The 24,561-nt window shown below is 40.6% G+C and overlaps 1 protein-coding gene across 2 annotated transcripts in view; it reads left to right on the forward strand.

The window, feature by feature from the left end:
• Window positions 1-23,909, forward strand: part of ZC3H12B (zinc finger CCCH-type containing 12B) — a 477,685-nt gene extending 453,776 nt beyond the window's left edge. For both annotated transcript variants that reach the window (XM_004064283.5, XM_063702935.1), the window contains 5 exons: window positions 4,740-5,503; window positions 13,189-13,328; window positions 15,056-15,290; window positions 15,940-16,046; window positions 17,838-23,909. In XM_004064283.5, coding sequence (XP_004064331.1) covers window positions 4,896-5,503; window positions 13,189-13,328; window positions 15,056-15,290; window positions 15,940-16,046; window positions 17,838-19,258 — 2,511 coding nt within the window. In that variant the 5' untranslated portion in view covers window positions 4,740-4,895 and the 3' untranslated portion in view covers window positions 19,259-23,909. The remainder of the gene's footprint in view (window positions 1-4,739; window positions 5,504-13,188; window positions 13,329-15,055; window positions 15,291-15,939; window positions 16,047-17,837) is intronic.
• Window positions 23,910-24,561: the final 652 nt, after the last annotated feature.

A 24,561-nucleotide genomic window follows, 5' to 3' on the forward strand; every position in this document is an offset into this window, starting at 1 on the left:
ATATCCCTGCAAAGGACATGATCTCATTCTTTTTTATGGCTACATAGTATTCCATGGTGTATACGTACCACATTTTCTTTATCTAGTCTATCACTGATGGGCATTTAAGTTGAATGTCTTTGCTATTGTGAATAGTGCTGCAATGAACATACACGTGCATGTGTCTTTATAATATAATGATTTATATCTTTTAGGTATGTACACAGTAATGGGATTGCTGGGTCAAATGGTATTTCTGTCTTTAGGTCTTTGAGGACACATGGAGGGGAACAACACACTCTGGGGCCTAACAGAGGGTGGAGAATGGGAGGAGGGAGAGGATCAGGAAAAATAACTAATGGGTACTGGGCTTAATACCTGGGTGATGAAATAATCTGTACAACAAATCCCCATGACACAAGTTTACTTATGTAACAAACCTGCACATGTAGCCCTGAACTTAAAATAAAAGTTAACAAAAAAAGTAATTCTAAAAACAGTGGTCCAGTTCAGAGGAGAAACCAAGAAAATAAAGCTTAGTATTCTTATGATGATTGAACTATAGTCATTTCTCAATTATCTGGGCCCACCAGAAATCCCACACAGCAGATAATTTTTGATATGTATATTTTCTTTGAGAATGCCTTTTATGAAAAAAAATTGCTATAAGTGGCAGGAAGGGCAGCTGTCTAAGTAGGCATCCCTAAGTCTCTATCAAAACATGCATTTACCAAACACAATAACAAGTGGCTTGGCCACCTGCAGATAATTGAGAACTTACTATTTTGTTCTTGACTTGATTACTGCTGGGTAACTCTGTTCTATGTGGTTAATGGGCTTTCGTGAATGTTTCCAAAGGTTTTGGCTCACTAGAAATGGCCAGGTATTTCTGCCTCTGTATAGGATGTCATTTGGCAGATTCTGGAAAAGATGAAGTCAAGTTTTTAGTAGAACCTGAAGACTAATCTTGGAAAATTTCCCTATGCAAATGCAAGCTGAATAAGTTGTATTTCCTAATAAAAAGATTAGTGGGAGAGAGAAGAAAGTAGAAGACTTTGATCTTTTTTTCTTGGTGGAAATTCCTCCTCGAGGTCACTTTTAGCAGATTTTGCCTGCATATGTTTCTCTGCTTTTTTTAGATTTAGATGCAAGTTTGCAATCATTTGCTTGATCATATTCTTAAACAAGTTATAGGCAAGCTCTGTATCTTCCACACGTGGCTATCTGGTGACAAAGCTCTTAGCTTCTTAAAACAAATTACATCCAGTTCTATAATTTCATCTGACTAATGTGATTTTCCAAAGTATGCCAGTCTTTAATGCATTCATTTGTGGATTTTTTCAATCAGTAACAATAAAAGGTAACAATTCTATTTCTTGTTGTTGAGACAGGGTCTGGCTCTGTCACCCAGGCTGGAGTACAGTGGTGCCCTCTTGGCTCACTGCAACCTCTGCCTCCAGGGCTCAAGCCATTCTCCCACCTCAGCCTCCAGAGTAGCTGGGACTACAGGTCTATGCCACCATGCCTGACTAATTTTAGTATTTTTTTGTAGAGACAAGGTTCCACCATATGTTGCCCAGGCTGGTCTCAAATCCTGGGCTCAAGTGATCCTCCTGCCTTGGCCTCCCAAAGCGCTGGGATTATAGGCTTGAACCACTGTGCCCAGCCAACAACTCTTTTTAACACATGTCATAAGCTAAAACAACATCTTTGAAACTTTTCTCCCCAATCACCTTCCTTTTTTGAGCAAAAGTGACTCTTTTGCTTTAGCCATCTTCAATGCTTTCATTTGTTACTCCTTGCCAATAATATTAGGCACGAGGTGTTGACTAAGGCACTAAATCATATTAATCTTCATATACTTGTAATTTTAAAAACTCTTCCCTGCCCAGCAAATTTTAACTCTTTAAGGCTCAACTCATAGCTCCCTGTGCTTTTTAATGCTTAATCACTTAGCCAGTTTATAATTATGAATTATATGATTATTTGATTATTGTCTGTCTCCCCATTCCTCACCACATTGCTATAAGCTCCTTGAGATCAGAGTCCTCATCTTATTTTATATCCTCAGCTTCTAACATGTTGTCTGGTGCATAGTTGGCACTAAATAAATATTTTTGAATGAATTAATTAAGTAATGTCAGCAGATGACTAGATATTATATGCTTCTTGAATTCTTTCCTAATCTCTTCAACCACCACACCTATCTCCCACCCTACTGAGAGTTGAGTATTTCCTCTTCTGTATGTCAATGAAAATTTGCAAGTAACTTAGGTGACCAATCATATACCCAGGTTTACCTGAGACATCCCTAGTTTATGCCTATTGTTCTTGCATAACTATTAGTAAACACTCCCTTCATTCACAAGAGTATCCCAGCTTGAACTGTAATTGAAATATTCATCTTCTATAGAAGTGCATTTCTAGGGTCACTTCTAGCCAACGTTTTACTAGTTGGTTGAGTTCTTGAGGACAGGTTTAGTTCTGGTTTATCTTTCTAACCCTGGGGCTTAGCACAGTCTCTGGCACTCAGGGACTGTTCTTTTGAATAAAAATACATTCTTGCTATCTTGTCCCAAGGATTTTTGCATTATAAAAGAAACACATACATATAGGCAAACACACGACACCTTCACACTTACACAGGTTTTAGGAAAGATCACCAACATTTTTCTTAAGATATTCTTGCTTAAGGTTTTGAAAGAGAAATCCGAGTTTATTTCTGCTAAGCCACTTATTTCTCTTCTACTTTAGGTTATTGAGTAGGAAACTTCCACAATAATAACAAATAATTTCAATAAGGGTTTCCTATGTTTGTGATATTTTCCCTGAATTTAAATTTGCTGTTGTATGTCTACATAAGCATGGTGAAATTATTCACACCAATGACAATTTGGACAGAACTAAATATTTGATAGTATGAAATAAACATTCTATGGTCCACTAGCTAAGAGTAGTCGAGCTTATCTTTTACAGGTACCTCCCATTTGCCAAGAAAATATACATTTAATCTTATAAACAGTTGGTTTTAAGTGACTTTGAAGCTTTGAATAAATCCAGGGGAAATATTTCAATGTCCTGTGTACACTAGAAATTATTTCGAAGAAAATAAATTGTAAGTCAGATAGTAAATGTGGAACTTATAAGGAAATTGGTGTCTATGTGATGACTAATTCACTAAGGGAAATTTTTAAAGTCGCAAGTGGTAATGTAATCATTCCAGGAGTCATTATATGCTGCCTGAATGTCGTTTCTGAGATGTTGATTACGTTTGGCTCTGTTTCCAAATGTGATTCCTAAAGTAAGCATGCAGTTATCCATAGCATTCTTCAAACCATTAGAGGTTTTTCTTGTTTGTAGAAACAGAATTGAGGCAGGGTGTGGTGGCTCACGCCTGTAATCCCAGCACTTTGGGAAGCCGAGGAGGGTGGATCACCTGAGGTAAGGAGTTCGAGACCAGCCTGGCCAACATGGTGAAACCTCGTCTCTACTAAAAATACAGAATTAGCCGGGCATGGTGGAACATGCCTGTAATCCCAGCTACTTGGGAGGCTGAGGCAGGAGAATTGCTTGAACCCGGGAGGTGGAGGTTGCAGTGAGCTGAGCTCATGCCACTGCACTCCAGCCTGGGCAACAGAGCAAGACTCTGTCTTAAAAAAACAACAACAAAAAAAAAAACAAAAAAAATTGTCCCTAATTCTCTTCTGTAATTAATATTCTTTTTATTATGTTCTGGTTTCTCTTGCAAGTTGAGTTGATTTTATCCTTTTCTCCTTTTGTTTATCAATTACAATTTAAAAAGTGGCTTCAGACACATTCAGGAAAGTGCACACACACCCTTTCTTATCTGAAACACACCTCTCTGTTAACCCTTACAGCCTGCTTCAGTTGTCTGAAGCAATTTTAATGGTTTTCTAGTCTCCCTAGTAGATGGGGTTCCTGATATTTTGTAAAGAGTAAGAGTAACGCTGGAGAGCATGTGCTTTTCTTTCTTTCTTTCTTTTTTGAGACGGAGTCTCGCTCTGTCACCCAGGCTGGAGTGCAGTGGCGCGATCTTGGCTCACTGCAAGCTCCACCTCCCAGGTTCACGCCATTCTCCTGCCTCAGCCTCCCGAGTAGCTGGGACTATAGGCGTCCGTCACCATGCCCAGCTAATTTTTTGTATTTTTAGTAGAGACGGGGTTTCACCATGTTAGCCAGGATGGTCTCGATCTCCTGACCTTGTGATCCGCCCGCCTCGGCCTCCCAAAGTGCTGGGATTACAGGCATGAGCCACTGTGCCCGGTCCGCATGTGCTTTTCAGGAGTGGGTTTTAGCCTTAGCAAGAAGGATATGGTGTGGGATCTGGAAACACTTCCTGGCAGAAAGGAAGAAAGAGAGTCTTTCCATGGAAATATATGTATGTATATATACATATTCTTGCACCTTGTTGAAATGTGATGTTTCTCATTCTCCAAATTGTTGTGATAAGCAGATAACTTTAGCTGTTATTTTGTGTCCATGTCGCAGGGCGGGGTAGGGGGGCGACAGGAGGGGGTGGTGGGCGGGAATTACAGCATTATTACCACCATTGAAATTTTTATGTCTAGAATTATTATAGAATTAGGGACTCTTTATCTTTAATGTAAGTTGAGTGTAATCATTGTAAGCAGAAAAATCAAATGCCAAAAATCCTGTAGTTTCTTAAGAAGAAACCTCTGTATTCTAAAATGCTTTTCCTAGTTTACTAAATATGATGTGGTATGTGTGTTTATTTGTAGGGACTGGTAACATCTGAACATACCAAACCACACAGTCAAACTCTTGCACCATCGCTACCACGACATTTTACTACAAAAGAATGCCACTGCATGTGGATTCCAAGCAGGCTAAAAAGAAAAAGAACTGATTAGACCTCAGACGACCCACTAAACGGGATGACGGCCACAGCTGAGGTAGAGACACCAAAAATGGAGAAGAGTGCCTCCAAGGAAGAGAAGCAGCAGCCTAAGCAGGACAGCACAGAGCAGGGCAATGCTGATTCTGAAGAGTGGATGAGCTCTGAGAGTGACCCTGAACAGATAAGCCTTAAGAGTAGCGACAACAGCAAGAGCTGCCAACCTAGGGATGGTCAGTTGAAGAAAAAGGAGATGCACTCCAAGCCACACCGCCAGCTCTGTCGATCACCCTGCCTAGATCGTCCAAGTTTCTCCCAGAGCAGCATTTTACAGGATGGTAAACTTGACTTGGAGAAGGAATACCAAGCTAAGATGGAGTTTGCGCTAAAGCTGGGCTATGCAGAGGAACAGATTCAATCAGTGCTAAACAAGCTGGGCCCAGAATCACTTATTAATGATGTATTGGCAGAGCTTGTCAGACTTGGGAACAAAGGTGATTCAGAAGGGCAGATCAACTTGAGTCTGTTAGTGCCTCGTGGGCCCAGCTCCAGAGAGATTGCAAGCCCTGAATTGTCTCTTGAAGATGAAACAGATAACAGTGACAATTTGAGGCCAGTTGTCATTGATGGAAGTAATGTGGCAATGAGGTAAGCCTGGTATGTTTTTTTCTCCCATTTTGAAAAACTGCCCTGAGCTCATAGAAATTTTCTTCCTTTGCAAATCATTATAAGAGGAGCATGGCTATTGACTGTGGCGTGTGTTTCTGAAGGTGGCCAGAGACTAAAATGATCCTGCCCTTGCCTTTTCTTCTTCCACTGAAGTTGCTGCCAATTTGTTTTCAGGTGTTCTAAAGGCAGCTTCGACATCAGTGATGATGCTTCAGAGGAGACATAGCCATTCAGCTTTGTTCCTTTTGTGGTCTGCTGTCCTACCCCTACTTTACTAGACCAACCATCCTGAAAATGCTGCTTTTATAAAGTCACTTTGGGGTTTACTTAGGAACTTTCAGTAACTCTCAACTGTTATTATACCAAATTTTGATCCTTTTCCCTGGCTTTAAGGCTCTTTGTGATCAGGCCTGTCCCTCCTCCCATTTGATTGCATCTCTCATGCTTACTGCATTTACATCTATCTCTTTAACAGTCTCCATGAAAATTATGCTGATTTCTATCCCCACTACCTGTGTTCATGTCTTTTCCCAACTTAGAAGTGGCCTGCTTTGTATCTTCATAGCCTTCAAAATGCACCACCTCCACAAAGAACTTCCTAATTTTTCTGATTCCAATGATGATCTCTGAACTACAATATCTGTGGTAGGCTGAATGATAGCCCCCTAGAGATGTCCACATTTTAATCCCTGGAATCTCTGAATACATTATCTCATATGGTAAAATGGACTTTGCAAATGTGATTAAGGTTCTTGAGATGGGAGAGATTACTCTGGATTATCAAAGTGGGCCTAATGTAATCACAAGTGCCTTTATTAGAGGGAAGCAGCAAGATCAGAATAAGTAGAAGGAGATGGAATGGCAGAAACAAGAAGATGGAGTGACGTAAGAAAGGGATTATGAGCCAAAGAATGTGGGTGGCCTTTCTCACCCATCGGACTGTTTCAGGAAAAAAAAAAAAAAAAGAATGTGGGTGGCTTCTAGAAAGCTGAAAAGGGCAAGGAAACAGATTCTCTCTTTAAGCTTGCAGAAAGAACACAGCTTTGCCAACACCTTGATTTTATATTTCTGACCTCTTGAACTTGTAAGAGAATAAATTGGTGCTATTTTAAGTCACTACATGTGTGATAATTTGTTACAGCAGCAGTGGGAGACTCACATAATACCTATAGTGCCTTCATAATTTATTCCATACTCTCTCATATCATTTTTTAAATTTTGTGTCAGAGAGCCATAGGAATCCCTTCTTCTATTTCTCAAATGAATTGTAATCCAGCCTTGGTTTAAAAAACCCCAGTAATCAGGAGCCTTTTTGCTATTGAGTCTATCATTGCTTGATGGACTCACTAGAATCCCTAGACCATGGGCAATCAGAACAAAGTGAAAAAGCCTTAGTCTAGCAAGTTTTAACTTAGATTATCCCATTGTCTTTGAAAGCAGAGATCTTGCGTTGTTTTCCCACAGTATTGGGTGCTCCCACAGAGACATGAGAGAGTGGGGATGGGAGAAAGTCATGAACCGTACCATTGCTGTATACAGGAAATCCTTAGCAGACTATCTAGAAGTACACTTTAGTATATAGTCCTGTTTAATCCTCACAGCAACTTTATCTTACAGATGAAAAAATAAGGCTCAGCAAAGGTAAGTGACTTCCCTGAGTTTACATAGCTAGTAAGTAGTAAAGTGAGAACTCGAACTTAAGTCCTCTGACTTCAAATGAATGAAATGAAACAAACTAACATTTATGAATACTGATTCTGTGCCAGATTCTTTTATGTATGTGAATTAATCCCCACTGGAGACCCTATAAGAATCAACTAATTTGGTTCATCTTTGCAGGTGAAGAGATTCAGGTTCAGAGAGTTTGAATAACTACCCAAGGTTACCCAAGCTTACAAAGCTTAAATTAAAACACTAATCTGACTCCAATTCTCTTTTCATAATATCACACAGTATTATGTGGCTATTAGTGTTATTAAGAATATTTGGGCCAGGTACGGTGGCTCACACCTATAATCCGACACATTGGGAAGCCGAGGTGGGAGGATCGCTTGAGCCCAGGACTTCAAGACCAGCTTGGGCAACATGGCAAAACCCTGTCTCTACTGCAAATACAAAAATTATCCAGGCATAGTGGCACATGCCTGTAGTCACAGCTACTCAGGAGGCTGAGGTGGGAGGTTCTCTTGAGCTCAGGAGGTCAAGGCTACAGTGAGCAGTGATCTCGCCACTGCACTCCACCTTGAGTGATGGAGTGAGACCCTATTAAAAAAAAAAAAAAAAATATATATATATATATATATGGCATATTTGCTAGTATCAGAGAATGCATTTACAGATTTCCTTTTTCAATTTTTTAAAATCATGACATCATCATAATTATAAGGTACGTAAAGCAGGCTAGACAGCTCCTTTGTTTTAATGAGGGGAAACCAAAAGATTAGTAACAAGAAAGTTAAATGGCCTGCACACAATACTACAGCAATCAGAATGATGCAGTGGGCCAGTGAAAAGCAGAGGATAATGTCTGTGTTCAAAAGGCCAAAGGTGTCTCTGCTCCCGTCCTAACAGGCATAAGAAAGAGTGATTCTTGAGGGGAAGGAGTTTGGGATGTGTCCAACTCAATCTGTCACCAAACCAGACCACCCGGAACACCCTAGATCGAACCTGATTCCCAAGGCCTACCATTTTTTTGGTTTGGTTTTGTTTTGTTTTTTTTTTGGTTTGGTCTGGTTTTGTGTTTCGGAGTTAAGGTTGAGAAGAACCTAAGGCATTATTGGGGACTTTGGCTTCATGGTAATGTAATATCTTCCTTCTCTTTGGACTTCTATTCAAGGATTGCTGATCATGAAGGACACTCTGGTTCTTTCGCTTTTTAAGGAATAATGCAGAGATTAACTACTTGGATAATTAGTTTCAACATATCTGGTCTATGTCAGTAGCAAACTGTTATACTGACAGGAAAATGAACTTTGATCTCCTGTATGAGTTACTTTGCTAAATTAAAGGCATCTCGCATGATTTAAATAGAGCCAAAAAATAGCGTGCAACCTTATTGTTAGGAACATATTAAAATAGTGCAGAGTAGACCATGTAATTTTTTTTAAATTGCCAGTTGAGTCCTTGTTAGCATCTTTTTCTTTTGTCTGAGTAGTAACTTACTGTTAAGTCCCATTTATTCTGCAATCACATTTCACATGCTCAAAGTTCAGCGCTATAGTCTACTTATGGATTTGTTATTACTGTTAATCTAAATTTGGTTTGTTTTCCTCATTAGTTAGCTGTAAGTTTATGGTGAGATTGGTATTTCTTAGACAAACTACATGTTAATGTCTGTTGTTTCTCAGCCTGTTGGATTATCCTGCATTAAAATTATGATGCTGGCCAGGCACAGTGGCTCAAGCTTGTAATCCTAACACTTTGAGAGGCCAAGGCAGGCAGACTGCTTGAGCCCAGGAGTTCGAGACCAGCCTGAGCAGCATGACAAAACCCCATCTCTACTAAAAATACCAAAAAATAACCCAGCATGGGGGTCCATGCCCGTAGTCCCAGCTACTTGGGGGGCTGAGGTGGGAGAATCGCTTGAGCCCAGGGAGGTTGAGGCTGCAGTGAGCCATGATCACGCCACTGCACTCCAACCTGGGTGACAGAGCAAGACCCTGTCTCCAAAAATAAAATAAAATTATGGGCCGGGCCTGGTGGCTCACACCTGTAATCCCAGAACTTTGGGAGGCTGAGGCAGGAGGATCACTTGAGGTCAGGAGTTCGAGACCAGCCTGGCCAACAAGGCAAAACTTCATCTCTACTAAAAATACAAAAATTAGCCGGGTGTGGTGGTGGCGTGCCTGTACAGGAGAATCGCTTGAACCCAGAACGCAGAGGTTGCAGTGAGCCGAGATTGCGCCACTACACTCCAGCCTGGGTGACAGAGTGAGATTCAGTCTGAAAAAAAGAAAAAAAAAATTTATGATGCTTCGTTTGCCATTAGCAGCATTTGGTTAACATTTGCAGTAGTAGTGCACCTGTGGTCCACATACTGATTGATATATGCTAAGATCCTAAAGTGTACATTCATTCTGAGAGCTGTCTCCTTTGGGAGGAGAAATCCATTTCAGAGGAATTAAGGCTTTGAAATGTAAATGCAACCATATTCTTTGTTAAGTCTAGGAGAAGCCCAAACATTTGAACCCCAGAGAAAACAATTGCAGAGGGTGGGGCTAATGACCTATCTGCTAAGCTGAATTTGGCTTGGGAACCTGGATCATGAGAGGTTCCTAAGCAAGTTTACAAGACAAAGTGAACTGTAGTGTCACCAAGATACTCTGTGACTTGCAGGTCCTAGGGTTTTTGGCATTTTTTAGATGCAAAAGGACATTGTATGGGTTTTAGCAAAAACAAGCCACTTGAAAAGCTTTATTTTCCTCTTTTTTTTCAAAAAAAAAAATTATTCATTCCTTAAATGTTTAGGGGCAATAAACTTTGCATACTTGGCTTTTGTGTAGGTATTCATTGCCACCTTGATAAATGTTAAAACTGCCTTCTGATTCTTATTGGGCATTTGGTGTGCCTCATGAAACGCTTCAATGGCATACTTTTAATATATTTTAACAGGATGCTATAGGTATGTTACATTTTTTCTTAACATAATTCTCAGTATGTTAGGAAATTGATATCAGAATATAAATATATCAAAATATTAACAGTGTTTGTCTCTGGATTGTAGTAAAACAGTTGGATTTTGGAGTTTTTTTCTTTATATTTTATGTATTTTCCACATTTTATACTATAACCATATATTACATTTTTAATGATTATATGTATATATTTAGAGACAGGGCCTTGTTCTGTCACCCAGGCTGGAGTGCAGTGGCATGATCATAGCTCACTGTGACCTCAAACTCCTGGGCTCAAGTGATTTTCCTGCCTCAGCTTCCCAAGTAGCTAGGACTACAGGTGTGCATCACCATACTCAGCTAATTTTTTGTAGAGGCAGGGTCTCACCATGTTGCCAAGGCTGAAAAAAAAAAATTTAAACACAGAATTTGGCAGTATAAAATATAAAGTTGGCTGGGCCTGGTGGCTCATGCCTGTAATCCCGGCACTTTAGGAGGCTGAGGCTGGCGGATCACATGTTCAGGAGTTCAAGACCAGCTTTGGCAACATGGTGAAACCCCATCTCTACTAAAAATACAAAAATCAGCTGGGCATGTTGGCGTGCGTTTGTAATCCCAGCTACTCGGGAGGCTGAACCCGGGAGGCAAAGGTTGCAGTGAGCCGAGATGGTGCCATTGCACTCCAGCCTGGATAACAGAGCAAGACTCTGTCTCAAAAACTAAATAAATAAATAAATAAATAAAATATAAAGTTGCAGTATCTAACAGCAAATGTTACTCTCATATTTATTTCTGGACTTAGACTGTTTGGGAGAAGATCATAGCACTGCAGAGCCAAATGAAATTCCATCCCTTCAAATCCTCTCTAATGGCAATTCTGATAATTTTCCCAAGTTCTGTTATTCTTTATACTTACCAGCACTTGGTAGCAGTGGGAAAATTCACAACTGAACATCTTCTCTTCCAGAGTTCATCCAATATTAACCCTTTAAGCACTGTGGTCTTGCATAATTTCCCCATTGTTCAACTTTTTAGGAGTCAGTGGTAGTTATCTCTAAGGCTACCTTAGAGTGTATTGACAGCTAAATATATTTTCCTTTTGTTTCTTAAGTGCTTTCAACTTTCAGTTGAGTAGTATAATTGTTTTGTGGTACTAACTGGGGAGCTTTAAACATGATTAGCATATGCTTGGAAATGTTAATAAAAGCATTTAATAAATTTTTGCAATTTGCCTCAAGAGTGATAAGACAGTGGGAAGTCTTGCAGTACAAGAATTGATGAGGCCCCGGATATTATATATGAATTCATCGAAAGGGAACAATATGTTGGAGTTCATTTTTGTTGTAGTTGAGTGAGCTAGTGCCAGTGAGAAGGTGAGGAATCCAAAGTGAGAAGCCCCATCATATTGTCTTAATTAGCCTTCTAACAAAACAATTATTTTCTTCTGATCAGTCTTAACAGACAATAGCCACTTGATTGTAGTAGAATTGGTACGTGTATGCCCATTTGTTACCATCCAAGCTGTTTAATTAACTATAATTTAGTGTGATTTATGTATATGTCAGAGCACTAGATACCATGCTAAGAGATCGTAATTTTCACAGCCAAACAAGGCACAAATCTAGTGCATCTTTTCCCAATTTATCTGCAAATTTTCCCTCTTCCAATTTCTATTTAAATGAATTCTGTTTGGCTTTTTAAGTTTTCACAATGTTTATTCCTATAAATAATTCTGATAGAATTTCTTCTCCTTTATTTCATGTTCTGATTATAGAAAGAATACTTGACTTTTTTTTTTTTCTTTTTAATAAACATGGGGTCTCGCTATGTTGCCGAGGCTGGTCGCAAATTCCTGGGCTCAAACAATTCTCCCACCTCGGCATCCCAACCTGCTGGGATTACAGGCCTGAGCCATCGCACCCAGCCAGAAATACTTGATTTTTTGAGGATATTTTGGAATTAGAGGAAGAAAATAGATCACTTATTACCCTCTCACACAGAACAACAATATTTATTAATATTTCAATGTACTTCTCATATTTTTTCTAAGCTTATACATAGGTTTTCTTCTACAAAATTGGTGTTACATTATATATAGTCTGTATTTTTTCTTTTCTCTTTCAGAATTATGAGCATTTCCTACATCTTAAAATTTTCATGAATATGATTTTTGTTGGTGCATTGTATTAAATGCATATATGTAATAAGAATTTTCAGTGAGCATTTATGTGCATATCTTTTTTGCTGTCGATGTTATTTTTGAAGCTTAATATATATGTGCTTAAGACTTATCCCCAATTAATACTCTATATAAACTTTAAACCTCTGGTAATACCTTTACTTTTTTAATTTTTTGTGAATATCTCAATCTTTGAAAAGAAAGTGGTAGGAGAAACAGAAAAAGAAGAGAGAAAATGGAACTAGTGATAGGAGATAGCCATCAGGGCTGCAATAAATTGGGAGTTGTTACTAACCATCTGTGGCCTTGAATGAAGTTTGTAATAATAATGGCAAATTTGTAACAATTACATAAAAATATCTTGATTTGCTCTTTAAAAAGCATGTTATTTGGCATGATCAAGAAAGTAAATGTCATGGCTGGCCGCAGTGGCTTATGCCTGTAATTCTAGCACTTTGGGAGGCCGAGGCAGGCGGATCACCTGAGGTCAGGAGTTCGAGACCAGCCTGGCCAACATGGCAAAACCCCGTCTCTACTAAAAATACAAAAATTAGCTGGGCATGGTGGTGTGCGTCTGTAGTTCCAGCTACTCAGGAGGTGGAAGCAGGAGAATCACTTGAACCCAGGAGGTGGATGTTGCAGTGAGCTGAGACTGTGCCACTGTACTCCAGCCTGGGAGAAAAAGTGAGACCAAAAAAAAAAAAGAAAAAAAAGAAAAGAAAAGAAGCAAAAGGAAGAAAGAAAGAGAGAAAGAAAGAAAAGAATGTAAATGTCTATTATTAATACCTTGGTACTAAGAAAAAGCCTGCTTCAGATATTTCTTTGCTATCTATTATCAATCTTCTCTCCTCTTATTCTGTATCTTCCTAAAGCCATGGGAATAAAGAAGAATTCTCCTGCAGAGGAATACAACTTGCTGTGGATTGGTTTCTAGATAAAGGCCATAAAGATATTACTGTATTTGTGCCTGCATGGAGAAAGGAGCAATCCCGCCCTGATGCACCAATTACAGGTACTGTGTCAAATAAGACATTTCTTCTCATCTAGAGGCAAATCTGGAAAGATAGTTTGGGGATGGTCCCAATTTAGATATTTATTTTTCAAAGTTGTTAAGTATATTTAAAGTATTTTTATTAAGCATATATTTGAAAAAAGATTCAAAGAAAGTCATCATTATTTTGTAGCATCTGACAGTTAAATAAAGAAAACTTCAATTCGGCAAAAGATAAAGCACATAGTTTAAAAAAAAAGGAGTGCTTTTCTATTTGACCATAGACTTCAGACTAAAGGGAGATGAATCTGGTTATGAGCATGACTAAGTTTTCAAGAGAGTAAAAACACCATGGTGGACAATGGATCTCATTCTGTACCAAAGAAGTGATTGTGGGGTTTGCAAATTAGGGAATAAAATAGAGAGAAAGAAAAGTCCCACAGCAGTCAGAGCCAACTTATCCATGAGACACAGTAGGTCTGGTACCTAGGGCCAATGATATTGCTAAGGTCCCATGGAAATGTCTTAATTTTATTTTCTTCTCACATCAGAAGAAAAAATTGAATATAACAGCAATGCATGTATAATGATGTATCTAGCTGGGTTATCCTTGGCTTTATACTGAAGCAATTGAAAACGAAATTTTTAATATTTAATATTTATCTTTGTTTGAGACAGGGTCTCAATCTGTCATCTAGGCTAGAATGCCATGGTGTGATCATGGCTCACTGCAGCCTCTACCTCCCCGGGCTCAGGTTTTTCTCCCACCTCAGCCTCCTGAGTACCTGGGACTACAGGCGTGTACCACCGCGCCTGGCTAATTTTTGTATTTTTAGTAGAGATGGAGTTTTGCCATGTTGCCCAAGCTGGTCTTGAACTCCTGGGCTCAAGCTATCTGCCCGCCTCAGCCTCCCAAAGTGCTAGGATTACAGGCATAAGCCACCACGCCCAGCCAATATTTAACATTTCTTATGGAGGAAGGGGCCTAGGAAAGCAAAAATGCCTAAGGTTTTCAAAAGTCATGATGCAGTCCTAATGGCAGAGGGGTCTCTACATTCATTTACAACAGTCTTCTGAGCATCAGCTGTTGCCTGATGTGCCTAATGAGAAAGTCCCGTGAATGGCTGGCTGAGCTGTGTGTGAAGCTATTTGCCATCTGCTGAACAGGCTCTTGAGCCTCAGTCTGAGAATAGATCCTAGCCCTGCTCAAGCCCAGCCAGCAAGCTTTCTTGCCTCGGCAACTAGGAGACCAAAAGGAAAGGGGGTCAGCACTCAGTTGCTATGTCTTGATGTTTCACCCTAGTTTTGGTCTTCCCTCAGGCAGAAGCCAAAAATGTAAGTCCCTAGGAGAAATGCTTTAGTTTCCTCCTGGCAGACACATCCTCAGTATTTCCCTGTTAGAAATCAACAACCAAAAAACTGGTGCTTTGGCCAAAGGGCAAAACAAGCATCAAGAATGCTAAGATATCAGTGTCACTCTCACTCTTCATGGTAGTTTTTAAAACTCAAATGTCATTGAATCCAGTTCCTTCATTTTATCAAAAAGAAGACTGAAGTCCAAAGGGGAAGATGACTTGCCTAAGGTCATAATCCAGATTGATATCATAGCCAGGAACAGGGCCTACTTTCCCTCTAAGGGCAAATAATATCTTCATCCAGTACCAACTTTTGCATTTTTAATATTGGGGTAATACTGTTAATTTCCAAAGATGATTTCTGCTCTGTGGCATATAATCATATTTTGACAGATCAAGATATTCTACGAAAACTGGAGAAGGAAAAGATTCTTGTCTTCACACCATCCCGAAGAGTCCAAGGCAGGAGGGTTGTCTGCTATGATGACCGGTTCATAGTCAAACTGGCTTTTGATTCTGATGGCATCATTGTGTCCAATGATAACTACCGAGACCTTCAAGTTGAAAAGCCAGAATGGAAGAAGTTTATAGAGGAGCGGTTGCTGATGTATTCTTTTGTGAATGACAAGTACGTTTCTTTCCAGTAGGCCTATATCCAAGTTATCAGTAAGAATAGATTACATTTTAATAAACATTTACCAAACACTTACTGTGTATCATACATTTTGCTAGTTGCCACACAGATAAAAGGATGAATAAGGAAAAGGACTCACCCTTAAGAGACTCAAAGTGTAGTAGAGGAGCGAAAGAGACAACCACAATGTTTTGTTATAAGAGCTACAGTTAAAATTTGTTTTTTAAAAATTGCTTTGTCTATGTGAAGTAATAGAAAAAGGCATCCCAGAGGAGATGACATTTCAGATCAAGTTTACAGATGGAGGAAAGGGGGCTGCTAGGCATGAGGTGAGGGGGACATCATGAATAAAGTTATGAAGGTGTGAAAGTGGGTAGCATGTTGGGGGAACCAGCAGACATGCCAGTATGGCTCAAACATGTAGTTCATGGAATAATGATGAACAGGGAAAATCATCCTTTCTATGTGATAAAGTGGCAACAAAGGGAAGAACTGCTAGATTAGCAGAGGATAGACTCGAGGCAGGAAGGGCAATTAGAAGGCTGTGACAACAGTACAGGCAAGAGGTAATGAAAATCTGAACTCCTAGTAAGGAGTAGGGGACAGAAAGGAAGACAGTCACCTCTTGCTTACTTGCTTTCAGATTTATGCCTCCAGATGATCCATTAGGACGCCATGGCCCAAGCCTTGAAAATTTCTTAAGAAAGAGACCCATTGTTCCTGAGCATAAGAAGCAACCATGTCCTTATGGTGAGTACCTACGTACAAAACTGAGTTCTGTACCACCGGAAACATAAGGATTCTGTGAACACTTTTCTCTTCCAGGTTTCCCTTTCAAATGGGAAATCCTGGCTTGTCCACTGTCTTTGAGTTAAAGTTTGTGTCTTCGTGTACACTGTTAGGTATTTAAAGAAAAATCTTAGAAACTGAATGAGGAAAAGGTAGCTAGAATTGAAGGGAAGACTAGTTGTCACTTGTGACAATAGTACATGTGTTCTACCTGCCTAAGTCCTGAACTATGTTGCTGGAAGCAGGGAAATGAAGAAATCTATATGGCCTGTGGAAGTAGAAAGGGCAATACCAAACTGAGTTTGGCCCCAAGATGAACATGTGTCTCAGGCAGGTGACTGCACCCTCTTTCAATTAATACTAACCTTTCCTTTAGATCTGTCCTTTCCAGTTTTTTTGTTTGTTTGTTTGTTTTTTGAGACAAAGTCTTGCTCTGTCACCTAGGCTGCAGTGCAGTGGTGCAGTCTTGGCTCACTGCAACCTCTGCTTCCCGGGTTTAAGCGATTCTCCTCCCTCAGCCTCCCCAGTAGCTGGGATTACAGGTGCATGATGCCAAGCCCAGCTAATTTTTGTATTTTTAGTAGAGACGGGGGTTTCACCATGTTGGCCAAGCTGGTCTCGAACTCCTGACTTCAAGTGATCCACCCACCTCGGCCTCTGAAAGTGCTGAGATTACAGGCATGAGCCACCGTGCCCGGCCCCTTTCCAGTTTTTTTTTTTTTTTTTTTAATAAATATAGTTTTCTAGAGTGTTTTCATGCTCTTACCCCAGTCCCTCTGATACAACGTTTGTGCGCCTAACATTGCGACGTGGGCTGCTTGATCTGAGGCTACTTTGAATGTCTGTTTTTTTGGATGATCATTTGTTTTGTGGGGTGTTTTGGTTTTTGTCCTCAACTAATCTTTAAGTCACAGAGTATTTTCATATTCATTATCTCATTTAATCTTTACAATGACCCTATAATATAGGCATGATGATGAACTTTGTTTACAGAAGAGGAAAATGAAGCTCACAAAATAAAGTCACTTACCAAGGTCACACAGCTAGTAAGGGACATAACTGGAATTGAAATTCAGATCTGACTGGACTCCAAACCTGTGCTCTTTGCATTGCACTATGCTGCTTTCTGTTACTCTATGCTGCTTCAGCATGCAGATTATGCCTAGGCAAAGTTGTACATTATCGAAAAATTAAAACTGCTCAACTGCTCAGCTTTAGCTTTTTTTTGAGACAGGGTCTTGCTCTTGCTCTGTCACCTGGGCTGGAGATCAGTGGCATGATCATGGCTCACTGCAACCTTGACCTTCCAGGCTCAAGAATTCTCCCACCTCAGCCTCCTGAGTAGCTGGGACTGCAGATGTGCACCACCATGTCCAGCTAATTTTGTTTGTATTTTTCTTTACAGACGGGGTTTCACAATGTTGCCCAAGCTGGTCTCGAACTCCTGGGCTAAAGTGATTCACCCACCTCAGCCTCCCAAATTGCTGGGACTACAGACAGGAGTCACCACATCCAGCCAGCTCTTAGCTTTTATGCTGCAATTTTCTCCATAGCTTTCCACTTTCTCTCTCCCATCACAGTGTATGATGTCTCCTTGGTGTTGTCTGTCTCTCATCTTTGTGGACAGTTAATTTTCTGCCTTTACCCCAAACAGTAAAACCCTAACCTGAGTGACCAGATTGTTACAACAGTTTTTGGCACAGAGGGTTCCATCACTGAGAGAGAGTCTTACCCCAAGGCATTATTTTTCAGGCAAAAAATGCACCTACGGCCACAAGTGCAAATACTACCATCCGGAGCGGGCCAACCAACCCCAGCGTTCGGTGGCTGATGAGCTCCGCATCAGTGCCAAACTGTCCACAGTGAAAACTATGAGTGAAGGCACCCTGGCCAAGTGTGGCACAGGGATGTCTAGTGCCAAAGGTGAGATAACCTCAGAGGTCAAACGTGTGGCCCCCAAGCGCCAATCAGATCCCAGCATCCGGTCTGTGGCTGTGGAGCCTGAGGAATGGCTGTCCATTGCCCGTAAGCCTGAGGCTAGTTCTGTCCCCTCGCTTGTGACTGCCCTAAGTGTTCCCACAATCCCACCCCCCAAAAGCCATGCAGTGGGTGCACTCAACACCCGTTCGGCCAGCAGCCCAGTGCCAGGATCCTCCCATTTCCCCCACCAGAAGGCCTCTTTGGAGCATATGGCCAGCATGCAGTATCCTCCCATCCTGGTTACCAACAGCCATGGGACCCCTATTAGCTATGCTGAGCAATACCCAAAGTTTGAATCCATGGGGGACCATGGCTACTATTCAATGTTAGGTGACTTCTCCAAACTGAACATCAACAGCATGCATAACCGAGAGTATTACACGGCTGAAGTAGACCGGGGGGTGTATGCCCGGAATCCTAACCTCTGTTCTGACAGCCGTGTGAGCCATACCAGGAATGACAACTATTCCTCTTACAACAACGTGTATTTGGCTGTAGCTGATACCCATCCTGAAGGCAATTTGAAGCTGCACCGCTCAGCATCCCAGAACCGACTTCAGCCTTTTCCTCATGGTTACCATGAAGCCTTAACACGAGTGCAGAGCTATGGCCCAGAGGATTCTAAGCAAGGCCCCCACAAACAGTCAGTCCCCCACTTAGCTCTGCATGCCCAGCACCCATCAACTGGAACACGTTCCAGCTGTCCTGCAGACTACCCCATGCCTCCCAATATCCATCCTGGGGCAACCCCCCAGCCAGGCCGTGCCCTGGTGATGACTCGGATGGATAGCATTTCTGACTCCCGCCTCTATGAGAGCAACCCCGTGAGGCAAAGACGACCTCCCCTGTGCCGGGAACAGCATGCCAGCTGGGACCCGCTGCCCTGTGCAACTGACTCCTATGGCTACCACTCCTATCCCTTGAGTAACAGCCTCATGCAACCATGTTATGAGCCAGTCATGGTACGGAGCGTGCCTGAAAAGATGGAGCAGCTTTGGAGGAATCCTTGGGTTGGAATGTGCAATGATTCCAGGGAGCATATGATCCCAGAGCACCAGTATCAGACCTACAAGAACCTCTGCAATATTTTCCCTTCTAACATCGTCCTTGCAGTGATGGAGAAGAATCCCCACACAGCAGATGCCCAGCAACTGGCAGCCTTGATTGTTGCTAAGCTTAGGGCTGCGCGTTGATATGACATAGTACTTATTTCTTTATACAAATATGAATATTAATACTAATAATACACTAATACAATAATTATAGTAACTAATAATTTGTGTTGCGCTTTACAAGTTAGAGTGTTTATATCATTTAAGCGCTTAACAACCCTGTGAGGTACGTCTTACTAACATCCTCTTTTATAGAGAAGGAAGGTGAAGGTCAGTGAAATTAAGTGGCTAGCCAGGGTCACACTGCTAGCAAATGACTAAGTCAAGACACACACCCAAGTCCTCTAAATCCAAGTCCCATGCCCCTTTGCACTGCACCATGCAGGTAATGGAGGACAAAACCCAGGGGGAGAGGTCTAGATGTAAGAAATCCCAGAGGATTCCATTACCAGAGTTTTCCTTTTTTTCTTTTCGTTTCTTTTTTTTTTTTTTTGAGACAGAGTCTCACTCTGTTACACAGGCTGGAGTACAGTGGCACTATCTCTGCTCACTGCAACCTCCGCCTCCAGGGTTCAAGTGATTCTATGGCCTCAGCCTCCCAGGTAGCTGGGATTACAGGCGTGCACCACCATGCCCGGCTAATTTTTGTATTTTTAGTAGAGACGGGGTTTCACCATGTTGGCCAGGCTGGTCTCAAACTCCTGGCCTCAAGTGATCCGCCCACCTTGGCCTCCTAAAGTGCCGGGATTACAGGTGTGAGCCACTGCGCCCAGCCTACCAGAGTTTTCGTAGTCACATATTCTATATTACAAAGTATGGATGATATATCCAATTTAGAGAGCAAAAGCATCAGGATCAGATCATATGTTGAATTAACCTTTTAGGTTTTTTCTAATAGAAATATTTAAAGCTATTTAAAAGTAAATGCATACTTTATTGCATGGATATCTGATCATTCAATCTTTATTAATGAAACTATAGGGTCACATTGAAGCTTCTAGAACTATATTTTAAAGCTATTATTAGCAATTATATTGCATGTATGAATATATATATTTGGTTTGAGATGTGTGTGTATCTCTGTATAACCTTTTATATAGTGATAATGAGAGGGTAGGCTCTACACAGTCCTTCGTCTATAGCTGTATAGGTCACTAATCTGACTTGATGATTTTAAGTCACATTTCATAGTTTTAACTAGTTATGAGAGAGAAATTATATGGCAATATTTGAACATTGCTTTCTTAGGCACCAGAGCAAAGCAACTCTGTTTCCTTTGCACATTTTACCTGCCAACATTTATTAACAGTTCTTACCTTCCAAGTCTCTTCACCTTAGCAAATTAGGGATCAGGTTGCAGTCTTCTGCAGAGAAACTGATGGTTAAGCTCAAGTTCCAAGCATAGTATGTGTGTGCTACACAAGCTCAGAAGAGTTTGACAAGGACCAGGGGACTTTTACTACCACAATCCACTTCCCTTATCCCAGGAGAGATGGCCAAACCCATGTGGCATTAAATGGTGAATAAAAAAGCTTCACTCAAGGAGGGACTATTGGACGCTCTTTGGACTTCTGACCTATGCAGTATTCAACATCATTGGATGAAATGTAATGGAGGACAGTGCACAGCCATGTATCCACTTTCTCTTCCTGTCCACCCTTTGGGTAATAAGGTCAATCATTGGTGGAACAGAATTTCTCTAGGAAACAAAACCAGGGGATTTTATTTGTGGAAAAAGGAAGTTTCCAAAAGGTGATACTGCATCTTTACTAATAGCTGGCTCAGTTACGCACTTTAAATCCATGCAAAGAGTGCACTTGCTGTTAAATAATTGTTAGATGAGTTATTAGAAGGCAGGACTTTTGGTTTGGGCGACACCATTTGCGCAACTTGTATCTTGCTCAGGTGGAAAACTTCATAGCTAAATGCCTCTAGAAGAGGTGTTTATTGTTTTTTTTAAGCTGCACTAAATGAATTCCCTTTTTGAATCCATTGTATATTTCAATATTTCGAACCATGATCAGCTCACTATTTCCTGAGCTGGAACTTGCTAACTTCTATGATCGTTTTTTCATGAAAGTTGAGAAGGCCGGGCCTTGGCCTTTTGTTTCTTCATGAGAAGGTGTGACACTGCCTATAAATGTTTCTTACTGTGAAACACTCTGAATGTGAGGCTGTAGTCAGGGTTGTTTCTGGTGGTTTGACAATGGCTTGCATGCTGCTTTCTGGCTTTCTGTCTCTGTCCAAGTTGATCAATACTGCATCTTAACCAATGTTTCACTTGAGTTAACCACAGCTTTACATTCTATCTCCTATCCTCTGATCTTCGTATACCCCAGCATATTGAAAAAGAGTAAAAGTATTTTCTATCAGGTAGATCCACAGAGTGACAGTTGCCACTGCAGTGCTTGCTATTTCACACAAACACCATTTCATACCTTCAACTTCTTGGACTTTCTAAATCGGACTCGTGTCTAAATCAGGGTATTTGACAATCTCAGATGACGCTACTGCCTATTTGCCAGTTAGTTCATCTTCCTACCAAGATCATGAATGGCACACTATCCACTAGCTGTACAATTTACAGAGAAGCACAAGATTCATCTTGTCACCTACAATTCGTCTTGAACATGTTCATATTTAGTACTCAGAAACTGTGTAAGCTCCTCCCAATACAGAAAATATTTTTTAAGGCAGCATATGTATTTCTGATTTACTAAAAACGATTGTCATTCTCCTCTCATTCTTCTTTTTGGTATGAACCAAAAGCGGCTAGGAGCAATGCCTCAAATAACCAGAAATGACCTTTTGTTGATACAAATTGTATCTCTTTTTTTCCTGATTGTATAGAAACAAATGTACAAAACTCATCTTAAGCTAGGTTTGGCACTGAATTTTCACCATGAGGTTTGTGGCACTGTGTGTCACAGGGAAGTAGCTCAGGGGTTGTGAGGGAGCTTTTATTTCTAAAGGGCAGTAGTAATTTATAGACAAAAACAATTTTTCAAGGCCTCTTTATTACCACTGCACAGCTATCATGTGTAAAATTTCAAGCATTATATTGCATAAGTTCTCTTTAGCCTATTAAATTTAATATGTCCTTGCAAAAGGGATTTTGTGTAAAAAGTGTCAGTGTTAGTGACTCATCTGCAAGAATCTACAAATGGAGCTATACAACTATGAATACATAAATACAGCATGGTTCCTAGTTATTAGAGAAACATTTTCTTTATATTGAGGTCTACGCACTTCTTGACTTTCCATTTTGTCTGTAATTATAAAACAGCAAATAACAAAGAAGCATTGGGACCCCCTCGGCTGCCTTGATAATAAAATCAAGCTTCCTTCATGGGACTAAGCATGTGTCCTTCAGGATACTTACCTCTAAGCACTCAGCAGGGGTTACTACAAAGCGTTTTGTGTGGTTTTCAAAAAACAGTATATTTTGCAAGAGGTGCTTTGTAATTTTAATTATTTCACTGATTTTCTGACCTCATAGGAAGTTTGTGCCTGTTGAGGCCTTCAATTTTGTAGCTTTTCTGATTTTTTTTCTTCTTTTTGTGATTTTGTTGTTGTTTTCATTTTGATCTAAAGGAGAAGTGTGACCCCGGAGTGGCATGGTCAATCCAGGGCACCCTTTCTGTAAGACAACTCAAAGGAAAAGAAGCCTTTTCAAAGGTAATATCGAGCCATTGCACTCTCTCTTAAGGTGCCAGGTATGGGAGAATGACAGATGCCTTATGGAAATGGTCTACAAAACTTTTCTTCTTCTAAGTAATAAAACACATAGCATGATTCTCTCTCCCTCTCTCTCTCTGCCCACCCCCTGCTAGTTTCCAGGAGAATACTTCTCTAAAATTCATTTTTTTCTATTTTGGAATAAATTATCTTTATACAGTAATTCAAACACTGATTTCCATTAACCTTTGGCCCTGAGTTTTCTTCTAACATAGAAGAGTTCATTTTGAGAGGCACTCAGTTACCATTCAATCTGTGCTGTAAGTATGGGACTTTGTACAAATGCCCTTTTTGAGGGCCAAAAATTTCAATACACTTTGTTCTACTTTGTGAACCAGGTCTGGATCTGCACAGAGAAAGTAATGCTGAGCTGTCCAAAGAATCCGCTCAGGTCTCCCTCCTAACCCTCCTCTGCCTTCCCCTAGTTTGCTTATCCTCACGTCTGACACTGAGGAGTGCATAGTCTTCAACTGAAATGGCACTACAGTTAGTTCTCATTGGAAACAAACAAGTGTATTTCTGGAACCTGCTCGTCTAAAATAGTCAATGCCTTTGTAAAGACTCAGCATATTCAATATCTATTGTATGGTAGCTAGCTATATACATAGATTGACTATTTTTAGTCCTGGTTTGTGTATTGTTGAGCTATAGTAGTTTGCTTTATCCATTTGTGGGATTAAACAATACTGTTTAATGGTTGTAAACTTTTATAAAATCTCTTTGGGTTTTTTGTTTGACCCAAACATAATGTAAGTCTTAATGACAAAATACACAAAGTTAACCAGAGGTGAGTGAAAATATAGCCCTTCCCCAGTTTTGTCTGCCCCTATAATGCACGTGCATTGCTTTGTAATATGCTCTCACTAGCATGAATGTGCTATGACTACTTCATGAGGTTTTGTTTCACCTATAATTGTGATGGAAAATGCTGTATTGCTGACAACAATGAACTGTAACCACAGTTATTTACTGCATAAACTATTTGTCTACTAACCACTCATGGCTCTGTTTCTTTAAGAATACCAACAACAATGGGCCGGGCATGGTGGCTCATGCCTGTAATCCCAGCACTTTGGGAGGCGAAGCAGGCAGATCACCTGAGGTCAGGAGTTGGAGACCAGCCTGGCCAACTGGCGAAACCCTGTCTCTACTAAAAATACAAAAATTAGCCGGGTGTCATGGCACGCGCCTGTAATCCCAGCTCCTCGGGAGGCTGAGGCAGGAGAATTGCTTGAATCCAAGAGTTGGAGGTTGCAGTGAGCCGAGATCGTGCTACTGCACTCCAGCCTGGACGACAGAGTGAGACTCCATCTCAAAAAACAAAACAAAGAAACAAAAAACAACAACAAAAGCCATACCACACATACATATACATATACTACATATACTCTAGTTTGCTCCTAAAGTATTAGATTTATGTCCTTGCGACTTATATTTTGAGATAAACTATAAAGGCAGGGATTTCCCCAAATGTGTTCATCTGAATTTTACCACAGTACGTATATGTCCTCAAAATTTTGAAGACTAACAGTTCCAAGTGCTAATCGAACTGGTGCTCCCCGCAGGGCAGGACTGGGCCTGCTTTTGCCCACCAGTCAGAACCAAGTGGCGGGCCCAGGGCCCAGACTTAATTTTTGTACGCAGCC

This window comes from Gorilla gorilla, chromosome X (assembly GCF_029281585.2).
Source record: "Gorilla gorilla gorilla isolate KB3781 chromosome X, NHGRI_mGorGor1-v2.1_pri, whole genome shotgun sequence".
Taxonomy (NCBI): Eukaryota; Metazoa; Chordata; class Mammalia; order Primates; family Hominidae; genus Gorilla; species Gorilla gorilla.